This window comes from Agaricus bisporus (genome assembly GCF_000300575.1).
Source record: "Agaricus bisporus var. bisporus H97 unplaced genomic scaffold AGABI2scaffold_11, whole genome shotgun sequence".
NCBI lineage: Eukaryota > Fungi > Basidiomycota > Agaricomycetes > Agaricales > Agaricaceae > Agaricus > Agaricus bisporus.
The window spans coordinates 534,409-545,746 of NW_006267346.1; the positions used below are offsets into that span (position 1 = coordinate 534,409).

The 11,338-nt window shown below is 46.0% G+C and overlaps 3 protein-coding genes across 3 annotated transcripts; 1 reads left to right on the top strand and 2 right to left on the bottom strand.

The window, feature by feature from the left end:
• Positions 1 to 246: 246 nt before the first annotated feature.
• On the bottom strand, positions 247 to 2,716 carry AGABI2DRAFT_210255 (hypothetical protein; the record flags this gene model as incomplete). The annotated part of the gene is made up of 8 exons (XM_006455668.1): positions 247 to 642; positions 699 to 753; positions 811 to 1,123; positions 1,220 to 1,539; positions 1,591 to 1,918; positions 1,970 to 2,057; positions 2,113 to 2,281; positions 2,397 to 2,716. 8 exons carry the CDS (start codon positions 2,714 to 2,716, stop codon positions 247 to 249), a joined length of 1,989 nt encoding a protein of 662 aa, XP_006455731.1.
• Positions 2,717 to 3,274: 558 nt separating this feature from the next.
• On the bottom strand, positions 3,275 to 6,101 carry AGABI2DRAFT_195117 (hypothetical protein). The gene is made up of 10 exons (XM_006455669.1): positions 5,730 to 6,101; positions 5,665 to 5,677; positions 5,432 to 5,606; positions 5,291 to 5,378; positions 4,909 to 5,236; positions 4,542 to 4,857; positions 4,478 to 4,487; positions 4,124 to 4,424; positions 4,009 to 4,063; positions 3,275 to 3,959 (listed from the first exon to the last, which is right to left on the bottom strand). The coding sequence occupies exons 1-10, from the start codon at positions 6,031 to 6,033 to the stop codon at positions 3,564 to 3,566; spliced, it is 1,986 nt and encodes a 661-aa protein (XP_006455732.1). The 5' UTR covers positions 6,034 to 6,101; the 3' UTR covers positions 3,275 to 3,563.
• A 2,156-nt stretch (positions 6,102 to 8,257) lies between these two features.
• AGABI2DRAFT_227257 (hypothetical protein) lies at positions 8,258 to 11,038 on the top strand. Its single transcript, XM_006455670.1, has 12 exons — positions 8,258 to 8,384; positions 8,441 to 8,519; positions 8,571 to 8,725; positions 8,784 to 9,104; positions 9,173 to 9,372; positions 9,426 to 9,480; positions 9,533 to 9,690; positions 9,749 to 9,960; positions 10,018 to 10,417; positions 10,474 to 10,661; positions 10,719 to 10,815; positions 10,867 to 11,038. Exons 1-12 carry the CDS (start codon positions 8,282 to 8,284, stop codon positions 10,930 to 10,932), a joined length of 2,034 nt encoding a protein of 677 aa, XP_006455733.1. The 5' UTR covers positions 8,258 to 8,281; the 3' UTR covers positions 10,933 to 11,038.
• The last annotated feature ends 300 nt before the right edge of the window (positions 11,039 to 11,338 follow it).

The window sequence follows — 11,338 nt, forward strand, 5'->3', positions numbered from 1 at the left end:
AAAATCCAAGCTTGTATACAAAACTACGCTGCTAACAAGAATATCTGTCAAGGAAAGAAAAGTATACGTCAAACGTAAGAATGCGCAAAAATTGGTATATATCAACATATCGAGCTGAATGAGAGTCAAGCAGAATAAGTCTGTTTAAATGGCGTCCGAGTGATCCAAAGAATGTCCGTGCGTCAAAATGTGATTGACGTACCCCAAAACACTTTGATCAGTGTTTCATCCATCCTCTACAAAGGTTCACCATCCCCTTCCCAACAGTCCTAATCCACCAAATGCTATGAAAAGCACGACCCCTAATCCAGGTAGTTGTGCTCTTATACCTTGAGCAGCACTAGCGCTTCCTTTACTCGTGCTAGCCAATTTCGACGACATCTGTTTCGCTCCGTTAGACGTCGCTAAAACAGCAGGATCCACTGTTGCAGTATTGTACATTTTCGTTCTAGCGGTAGTAGCATACGTCGTGGAGGGTTCACCGGCATTTTCAGTTTGTGCAGCATCACTGAGGAAAACGAGTGCGACTGATGGGGCATAGACGGGTATATTGCAGACGTTGTTGCCCTGGTCGCAGTCAATAGTCGTAATTTGCTCATCGCCAACCGGACGACCATCGGAAGAAAATTGTTCGCCCCAAGTCTGAATAAAATAGATACTTAAGCAATGGGTAGAATGAGCCATATTAATTAGCGTACCTGACCGGCCCACGTGTAGTTGCCTTTCTGTGAAACGGAGCTTGCGCGAAGATACCTATGTTTATCGGGTTTTACTCCGCCAGGAAAAGAAGATATGTAGATATTGGCTTACTTGACTTTAACCGACGCAGGTGTAGTGCCAGGAAGACCCGTTTGGCCACCACCAATCGAAATGCCGCTAGTGACATCACTATTTCCGGACGGGTCATCGATGAAATTGACGAGTAACACTCGAACAGGTTGCCCATTTTCATAGATCGCGTAAGCTGGAGTATTGGGATCGCCGTTATTCGCTCCCAAGTCTTGTACCTGAGAAGTGTTGGAAGGTCCGATAGCCTCCGCTACAACAATAGCAGAGTAATAGATGGGTCCTACAGTGTATTGGTGGAAATCGGACTGATTGGTAGGAGGAGCTGAAGGCCTATCTCAGTGTCTTTATCAGCAATCTCATTTCAGTTAACGCTTACGGGTAAAAGGCTGAATACAAGTCAGTATCATACAGCTTCCATACCGTGATCAACGTACATTGTAAAACACATTATGACCACCAAAGTGGAACATAATACCACTGAAGTTGTTGTAGGCCATGGTCATAGCATAATCCACACCCCAGAGAGCAGCGCCGAAGACATCGGAGATACCAGCGAAACCTCCGCAAGAAGCCGTGTTGGTTTCCATCATATAAAATGGCTTCCCTTTCGTCTGGGCAAAGGCCGTCGAAGCAGGATAAGGGCTCGCCATATCCTGAGCTGATTGATGGGTGAGATATGTGGGGAACAATGATTGAGGATCTCTTGGGGTTCCTGTACCGAATTGGGCAAAACAGTTGTCTGTTGGATATCTGCCAAGGTGACGTCAATGCAGGGCCCGTCAGCAGAAACGCGTAACGAACCTTTCAACAGCAAGAGCGGCTAGGTTGTTATTATATGTATCGGCAAAACCAGTGTTCCAAACATCTTGAAGATTCCAACCTTGGTCAACATTTGGTCCAATAAGAAGATGCTGGTTGACGCTATTGGCAGGATTGTTCATCGCGCTAACCAATTCGCCAAATTCATTCACGTAGTCTTGGGGCCCGTATCCTGGAGAGCGGTGACCGTGATCGACATAAAAATCGGGTTCATTTCCGACCTGAATACCGAAGAGGTGTTCCCCTAAGTATTGTTGTCCTAGTTCTACAATGTCTAGCTGGAAGTTTGGTGGGGTATAGAAAGGAACGCCTATGATATCAATGAGAAAGAGACCATGGGGGGACTTGGGTCGTTACTTACCGAGAATCCAGTTGACATTAATGAGCGAAGAGATATTACCCAGAAGCGCCAAGTATCCGGGAGTGATAAGGAGGGGCGGCGTTTGGGTCTATCGTATAGTTTCATGAGAACAGTAAAGAGCTTGGTTTACTACGACGACGTACCGGGTTAGAGACACCGGTCAAGTTTTTCTCCATAACACGACCGTTAGCAATGGTATCATAGATCACCGCCGCGGTTTCCTGAGTGTTACCACCCACTCGAATCATAAATTGGCCTGAGCGTGCCACTAAATTGGCGATCAAGTTGAGAAACGGGACATTAATGAAAGTGCTAGGAGAAGCCTAAGATGAGATGGGCGAGCAAAATTTGAGTAGCGAAACGCACGAATTTTTGCCGACTTGAAGCATATTGTGAGCAACATAAGATACAACTTATAGAACTGAACTCACAGATCTGATCAACAACCGACATTTCCACTGAAAAGCCAAAGAAGTGGCCGGGTATCTGCATTGAAAGGCCTGGGACGCCGCCTTGGACAAGCTGGATAGGGAAGTTCTTGTTAAGAGCAGTAGGAACAGGAGGCGGAGTGAGAGTCGTTGGGTTATATGCAGCTACACCCGTATAAGACGCTGCTGCTGCCGCCGCCGATCCAGTCGCTTGAAGGGGATTTTGTCCAGGGGCATAGTATACGGTTACATCGCCTTTGGCAAGACCAAGAGCTTGGACGAGCACGCCCAGGCCAAAGGCAAACTTCCGGGAGACCATAAGAGGCAAAATCGCGAAAACACTTGACGATAGAAAGAAGAATAGCAAAAAGGGAGAGGAAAAGGAGGAGTTGCAACGAGAAAATTAAGGTGCGGGCTGGCAACCCGCAAGTGTCAGTCTTGAGCCTCCTATTGACCCGCCCCGCGCTTTGATCTGTGACTAATAAGTAAGGCCGTCTGCCTACTTTGGCATCAGACTTGGCTGGTGGACACCCGAGCAGAAAAAGCCCTCATTCTTGAAAAGTAGGTTGAACATGCGTTATTGGAGGTCAGCGACATATCAGGAATTTGTAGAGTATGTATATTTGAGGTTTTCATGATTTTTGTTGTTCGGAACGTCCAATATTAGCCCGGATCAGTTAACGCGAAGCAGACTTGAAGCAGACTATGATGGAGGCGTGAAGGAAGCAGCAGCTCAGGGCAGTCACAATTGACATCATCAACATGTTGGGATCACCGTCAGCCGGGTGCGCTTTCCAGCCGGCAATCAGTGCCAAGCGCCAAGCAATCACTGGAGTAGGTCCCGGCCCACTAAGAGAGACCTCAATCGTGCCATTTACGAGGGCAAAAAAGGACCCACATCAAGAATAATGATTATTTCGTGATGCTCAGGACAATGATTGTCTCTATCGATGTAGGCTACAACTGTACAACATTCCAAACAAAGTCCTGGAGGCACAGTATTATTTAAAAAATCCTGCAGAAACAAAGTACTGGCTAGATGAAATAGATCGATATAGCTGGTTGTGCGGAGTACATAAGAAATAAGTCCATCGTGTCTGGCGATGATAGGACAAAAGGCCATCTAGTCCATCACCAGTATTAGTATTCGTCCGTCCTCACAATGCTCACCATCTCTTTCCAGACAAGATCACAGCACCCAGCGCCAAAGACAATACAACACTCAATCCAGGTAGATGTGCTGAGATTCCTTGAGCAGTATTAGCACTCCCTTTACTCGTGCTACCCAATTTAGATCCTGCGTCCTTATCTCCATTAGATGTGGCCAATACTGCATCATCAACCGATGCCGTGTTAAAAGTCTTCGTTCTTGCAGTAGTCGCGAAAGTCGTAGAGGGTTGACCACTATTTTCAGTCTGTGCATCATCACTAAGGAAAACGAGTGCGACTGATGGGGCGTGGACAGGGATATTGCAAACGCCAGCATTCTGATCACAGTTGACAGTCTCGATTTGCTCTTCGCCAACGGGGCGACCATCGGAAAAGAAGTGATCACCCCAAGTCTGAAAAAAGTCAACAAACAGCTTGAACCCGGTAATCAAAGTAACCTACCTGACCAGCCCAGGTATAGTTACCCTTCTGCGATACAGACCCTGCACGTAGATATCTGTAGTTATAAAGTTTAACTCTCTAACTCAGGAAATAGAGCAAAAAGTTATCGGCTCACTTGACTTTGACCGAAGCGGGTGTAGCGCCAGGAACACCAGTCTGGCCACCACCGACCGAAATACTAGCGGTGATATCGCTGTTTCCAGAAGGGTCATCAACAAAATTGACTAGTAGCATTCGAACAGGTTGTCCATTCTCGTAGATCGCGTAAGCCGGAGTGAGAAGTTCTCCGCCGTTTGCTACAAGGTCGATGACTTGAGCATTGCCGGAAGATCCAATAGCCTCAGCCACAACAAGAGCAGAGTAATAAATGGGTCCCACAGTCCACTGGTGGAAAGCGGATTGGTTAGTAGGAGGAGCTGAAAACCATCTCAGTTTATCTATCGACAAGTGCATTCTAGCGAGGGCTTACGAGTGAAAGGCTAAACACAACAGATCAGTCATCAGATCAACCATTTGAAATGCAATCGACATACGTTGTAAAACACGTTCTGACCACCAAAATGGAACATTATGCCACTGAAGTTGCTATGCGCCATGGTCATAGCATAATCCACAGCCCAGAGAGCAGCACCGAAAACATCAGAAATTCCAGCGAAACCTCCACAGGAAGCCGTGTTGGTTTCAAACATCAAAAACGGCTTCCCTTTCGTCTGAGCAAAGGCTGTGGAAGCAAGATAAGGGCCCGCCATATCCTGACCAGATTGATGAGTAAGATAGTTTGGGAATTCGTCCTGAGCATTTCTTGGGGTTCCTGAACCGAACTGGGCAAAACAGTTGTCGGTTGGATATCTGCCAAGGCGACATTGATTGAAGATCAGGAAGGATAAACGAAGGACGGACCTTTCAACAGCAAGGGCAACAAGATTCTCGTTATATCTATCGACGAAGCCAGTGTCCCAAACGTCTTGGATGTTCCAATTCAAGTCTACGTTTGGCCCGATAAGAAGTTTTCGATTGGCGGCATTGGCATCATTATTCATCGCACTGACTACTTGGCCGAATTCATCCACATAATTTGGTGGACCGTAACCTTCAGCACGATGACCATGGCTGACATAGAAATCGGGTTCATTGCCGACTTCAATACCAATAAGGTGTTCTCCGAGGTATTGTTGTCCTAACTCGACAATATCTAGTTTGAGATTGGCTACATCAAAGAATGGGATACCTGAAAAATAACAAGGTAAGTACAAGCCGCCGTGGGAAGAGGTCAGAACCATACCAAGGTACCAGTCGATGTTCATAAGCGAAGAAATATTACCCAGTAGCGCCAAGTATCCGGGAGTAATGAGAAGTGGCGGCGTTTGAGTCTATTAGATTTGTATGGGATCAGTATTCAAGTACTTTTACAATGATAACTTACCGGATTGGTAACACCGCTCAAGTCTTTCTCCATAACACGACCATTGGGAAAGGCATCAAAGTCATGGGTCACCTCGGCAGTTTCTTGAGTGTTACCACCCACTCGAATCATGAAGGATCCTGAACGTGACAATATGTTGGCCATCAGGTTCAGGAAAGGAACCTGAATGAAAGTGCTAAAGAGGAACCTAGTGTTGAGAGGGAGGGCAGGCAAACTGTAGAATATAAACGCACGAGTTTTTCCCAACTTTAATAGCGTCATCAGTAGTGAGACAGAATGTAGGTAGGACAGAACTCACAGAGTTGCTCAACGACTGACATTTCTACAGAAAACCCAAAGAAACGTCCAGGTACTTTGATTGAGAGGCCTGGGACGCCGCCAGGAATGACCGACAGTTGGAAGTTTTTATTAAGATTGGTAGGGACTGGTGGAGGAGTGAGGGTGGTGGGGTCGTAAGCAGCGGCTCCTGTATAGGCAGCAGCAGCAGCAGTTGCTGTCGTCGCCGCGAACGGATCTTGACCTGGTACATGGTGTATAGTTACGCCCTGGACAAAAGCTTGGGCGGACAGACTCAAGCCGAAGGCCAATTTCCACGAAACCATCCGGTATCGAGACAAGACAAGACAAGAAAGATTAAGGAGAGAAAGGGGTATGAATGGGGAGAAAATTGAGTGGGGCTGGGCAGGCAGTCCACAATGGCCGCTCACTGCCGTTTGACGACAGTCCTTCTCACGCCCTTAGCACATGGCGAGCCATCATTTCACCAATCAGAGACGACGAGGACAGTGCAGCGAACAGCCCTACCCAGTCCGCTAGGCCTGGAGTCGTTAGCTGCCAGTAACATATCTCGGAGGAGATATAGTGCTCAAGCAAGTTGATCGACGCTGTACCACTCTCCTGTCCCTCAAGGTACTACAATGATATTCACACGTCGAACAGCCGAAGATTTGAAATTTTGAATCTTATTCTCTTGACCTTGCATAAGTCATAAGTCGTGCTCGCCATGTCGGCCAATAACCATGTAATCATATAAACCGGCACCGATATCATGATGTACCACCACGCTACAAAACCATTCAAGTTGAACGATGGCTCTCACTGGTTTCTTTACGCACCTCCATGGTACGGAAACCTGGATAATCCTTGGGACAAGTTACCTTTAATCTAATCTATCACTTCTATTTTAAATGATACTTCGTCGCCAAGGTATGTCCAAGAGTTAAGGCCAAGGATCAGCCAAGAAAGCTGGTAAATTACAACTGCCAAGCACAATCTGTCAAATCAAAGGTATAATCCGACAATGCCAAAGCGAATCTATGACATATAATATTTTAGGCAGCCAGCAGAGAGAGCAATAATTTGGAGGTCTATGGTAGCACAACGCAGAAGGTACATACAACAACATGTCAATCCAACACCAATTTTCCTCCCAGAATATGACTAAGAGCTAGAGCAAATACTATGCTCAATGCAGGCAGGTGTGAATTAATACTTTGAGCAGCACAAGTACTTCCTTCCCTCTTCGTGCTGACTAGTTGGCTAGTAGGAGTTGTTGGTCGTGCTGGAGTCATAAAAATCTGGATCATGAATCCGTGAGGTTACTCACCCCGTGCATGTTAACAAGGGAAGATATATCATCTAGTATCAGCAAATATCGGGGAATGATAGACAATTAAAGGGTAGTGATGGCCTCTAACATTCCATGAGTACGTGAAGTCTATGTATCAACATCTAACGACGTACCGCGTTAGAGACATCACAATGATTTTTCTTCGTGACACAACCGTTGGGAATAGTATCATAAGTCATCCGGTCATTTCCTGAGAGTTACCACCCACTCAAACAATGGAAGAGCACGAACTCGATAGGAAAGGAATCTGGATCGCAAAGCTGGGCGGTTTCAGGTGGGAGAGAAAACGAATTTATTGTGAGTACTAATGCACGAGTTTTCCCTTTTGACATAAATAGGTTGTGAGTAGATAAAGAAGTTGTATGTACGACCGAACTCACAGATCAATCAGACGACCGAAATATCTACGGAAGAAGCGTCTAGCTAGTATTTCAGACAGATAGAAATAGGTTGAATGGCGAGTTCCATGCAAGGGTGTCGGACATAAAGAGAGAACTAGGAGACGTCAGGAGCGACAGAAGAGAAAAAGTGGTAGTTATTCCACTGTCCTTGAATGAAGACCTTTCCATATTGTGGCCGGTACCCATATCGATATGCCATCATTTTTGGAATCTGGATCTCGGAAATGTCTATTATTAGCCACAACATTCAACGTTCACATTCCAAGAGAACGCACGTAAGCAACTTGAGTAAGTAAACCAATCAGCTTACACTGAAATGGCAAGTAGGAGGGTGACACGGAAATTCATGAGACCGAGGACGGACTCATGAGACTTGCAGTACTGTACTGAAGTAGAGGTGATTTTCGTGTAGAAACAAGGCCGAGTTGCCCGTTCTCCAACTTGATAGTCCTTTTTTGGTTCTTTGTCTCTGCATCAAGTGTATCCTGAGAGAGTCTGAAACGAATACGCCTGCGGCTTGGCAGATCACCAATTCCAAATGACTACCACGTATCCGCCGATCCGGCACAGTGCTGGTTGCGCAACGGCTGCTGAACGCTGCCAGCTAAGTGCATAGCTGTGCATAGATGCCAGAGGATGCCAGTGCTCGTGTCAGGCTGCTGAACCCGTGAGAGAGTTGCCGGCTGGCAGCAGCTGTGGGTGTTTGGTTGGCAATCGGTTGTGGTAGCTGTTTGATGGCCCATCACTGATCCGGCATATGACTCGCCGGTTAGAACAGTCTCTCATGATTATTCTCCAGAACATAGTTTGCTCCCCACCATGTCTGCCACCCATGATGCAAGCACGCAAAACGGCATCGACATGGCCAATGCACGACGCACGACTTCGGTAGATATCTCCTCGATATGCCACCTTCTTCACAGTGCGTCTTTTGATATCTGAGGCTTTGTAACATGCACGCTCAAGATTCTCGTATAGATGGACGTACGCAATGGGAGACTCGCGAGAGGATTGTTGCCATACTGAGCAGTGATCCTGTATTTGATAAGAGTCAACGGTTCGTGCCTGCGCATGGACATGTGTATGAGAAATGCTGAATTATATCTAGTCATTACCAGACCAGAGCGGAGCGTTATACAAGAGCTGTCGCCATGATGAACCGTGTTTACGAGCTTCAAGTTATCCATAACTGGTCCCAGCATGAAGTCGGAGTCGCCTTTAGTAACACTGATGAATCACTTCCCATTTTGCTGCATAATATAGGTATAAAACAATATTTTCCTAAGTTTCTCTTAGTGATCAAAGATATACATCTCTCCAGCATTCCAACCGCCTGTCATGTCGCAAGGATCTCCCGAACTAATCAGGGAATACGGACCACTTGTCGCCAATCGCGGACTTATTGGGTGCTACATGCAGACAGAACTAGGCCACGGCTCGAACGTATCTTGCCTTGAAACTACCGCTACTTATATTCCGGAGCCTAAAGAGTTCGAGATCCACTCCCCGACCTTGTCGAGTACTAAATGGTGGATTGGCACACTTGCGAAGACCGCAACTCATGGCGTCGTTCAAGCCAAGCTAATTCTCGGTGGTGTGGATCATGGACCACATTTGTTCTTCGTCCAATTGAGGTCCTTAGGTATGCATGCCTTGCATTCTGTAAACGAAATACAATTCTTAGGACCTGATTCTACTTTTATTTTCCAGAAAATCACGAAAACATGCATGGTATCGTGATAGGCGGTATTGGGCCTAAGGCTCTCGGAGGTTTCGCTGCGAATGATCATGGCTTTGCTCGCTTTGACCATGTCCGTATTCCTAAAACTCAGATGCTTTCCAAATTTGCTCAGGTCACGGATGACGGCAAGTACGTCCAGCCACCGCACGCTAAATTGAGCTATGGCGGAGTGAGTGTCCGTCGACTATTTTTATCAACCTATACCCATGATCGTTTTCTTAGATGTTATACATTCGTTCAACCATGGTAGGATCAAATGGATGGGCAATGGCCAAAGGTATATCCATCTGCCTTTGTGTCTTGTCCATTGCTATACATTCCTCCTTTAGCTGCCACCGTAGCTATTCGCTACGCTACTGTTCGTCGTCAAGGAGAGAAAGGCCCGGATGGTTTAGAACGTCAAATCATAACTTATCCTTCTGTTCATATCCGACTCTTGCCAATTCTCTCACATGCCTACGTCTATATTCAGCTCGGAAAGGTCTTGGTCAGTCGTTACTTTTACTCCTGTTGGCTCGCTATGAACTCATACCGCGTTCATTAAGACGAGATTGTTTGACGCCATGTCCAGCCGTCTACAGCAGAAAGATACATCCCTTCTCCCCGAGATGCATGCTATCACAAGTGGCCTTAAAATCACCGTAACCACTACCTGTATACAAGATATTGAAACTGCTCGACGTTCCATGGGTGGCCATGGGTTTAGTGCATTTTCAGGTTTAGGGTCATTATACGCAGATCAACTTCCCACTGTAACGTGCGTTGGCTCCTTGACTTCTTTCAGGCTGAATCAAACTCATTATTGTAAACATAGTTTTGAGGGTGACAACTTTGTTCTGAACAAACAAGTCATCCGGGCAGCACAAAAATCGTATACAAATATCCTCAAATCAAAGGATGTATCTAACCTCTCATCATCCAACGCTTATCTCCGACTTCTTGTTGGTGACTATTCTATGCCTTCGCTTCCTTCGGTCAACGAATGGCAAGATCCTGCTACAGCTGTATTACTCCTTGAATGGCGAGCAGCGCTTCTTGTTCGGGAGTTAGCACAACATGTAGATGACCTCGATGCATCTGCAACACAAAGAACAGCTGGAGCAGTCACAGAGGCATTTATAGCTGCGAGAGTCATGGAGATGATTAAAGAATTACCGGTGGTTATTGGGGACAAGCAGAGAAACGTGAAGATATTGGAAAAATTGTATCTAATGGTGCGTTCATCCTCAAACTATGTGAAGTCAGGGGTGTTCACATCGTGCTTTACTAGTATCTATTGACGACACTTGAAAGTGGCGTCGTCGATTTGTTGTCCTTTGGTGTATTTGGCGTCGCGAAAGGAAATGGCGACGTTACCCGCTCTTTGAGACTGACTATCAAGAACTTATGCCTGGAACTATTACCCGAAGCTATTGGTCTGACTGACGCTTTTGGGTACACGGATTGGGAATTGGATAGGTTTGTCTATCTTAACTTTTCTTAAAATGTCTTTTTTTGCTTATAAGAGGATGATAGTGCCCTTGGTATTTATGATGGAAAGGTTTACGAACAGCTCTGGCGTCGCGCCCATTCGGAACCAATAAACGATGCTGAGATGTCCGCTGTCTATGAGGTACGTTGTTGATACATTGCAGATAGAACGTGTATACTGAATGATGTATAGGAATCTATAAAACCGATCTTACGACGTGGCCAGCAGCAAGCCGCTGATATGAGAGCTAAACTTTAGCATGTTAATCATCTTGTAATATTGAACTCGCAATGTATACCTCCGACAACAACGTCTTCTACAGCTATATATGGAATCCATACTCGAATTCATTCTCTTTCTTTGGTCTCACCAGGTACTCTCAGTCAATAAGGCTACTTGTGGCTGTAGGCCGCTGCAGATCTGGTGTGCGGTCGGGTTTGGAGGGCAAGGATCCATTCCAATAAATTAGGAGCCTCATTGTTTCCTCCAAGGATATTCACTTGGGCTTGCTCCAGAGTTTTGCAGCGAGTCCAGATTGCATCACAGTATGATCGGATAAACCTCGGTCTATTTTAGTCCCGTTGTAAGCATATCAATTGTGCCAACTCTATTCTTCGTTTTTATCTATAGTGTCATAAGTTGCTCGCCCGAACCAGTCTGAATC

Excerpts from the sequence above, each read along its gene's own strand:
- AGABI2DRAFT_227257 (XM_006455670.1), top strand. The coding sequence starts at position 8,282 with ATGTCTGCCACCCATGATGCAAGCACGCAAAACGGCATCGACATGGCC. Across the intron at positions 8,726-8,783 it reads CATTTTGCTGCATAATATAG|CATTCCAACCGCCTGTCATG; the intron begins GTATAAAACAAT and ends ACATCTCTCCAG. Across the intron at positions 9,105-9,172 it reads CGTCCAATTGAGGTCCTTAG|AAAATCACGAAAACATGCAT; the intron begins GTATGCATGCCT and ends TTTATTTTCCAG.
- AGABI2DRAFT_195117 (XM_006455669.1), bottom strand. The coding sequence starts at position 6,033 with ATGGTTTCGTGGAAATTGGCCTTCGGCTTGAGTCTGTCCGCCCAAGCT. Across the intron at positions 4,064-4,123 it reads CCCGCTTCGGTCAAAGTCAA|ATATCTACGTGCAGGGTCTG; the intron begins GTGAGCCGATAA and ends TTATAACTACAG. Across the intron at positions 3,960-4,008 it reads ACTATACCTGGGCTGGTCAG|ACTTGGGGTGATCACTTCTT; the intron begins GTAGGTTACTTT and ends GACTTTTTTCAG.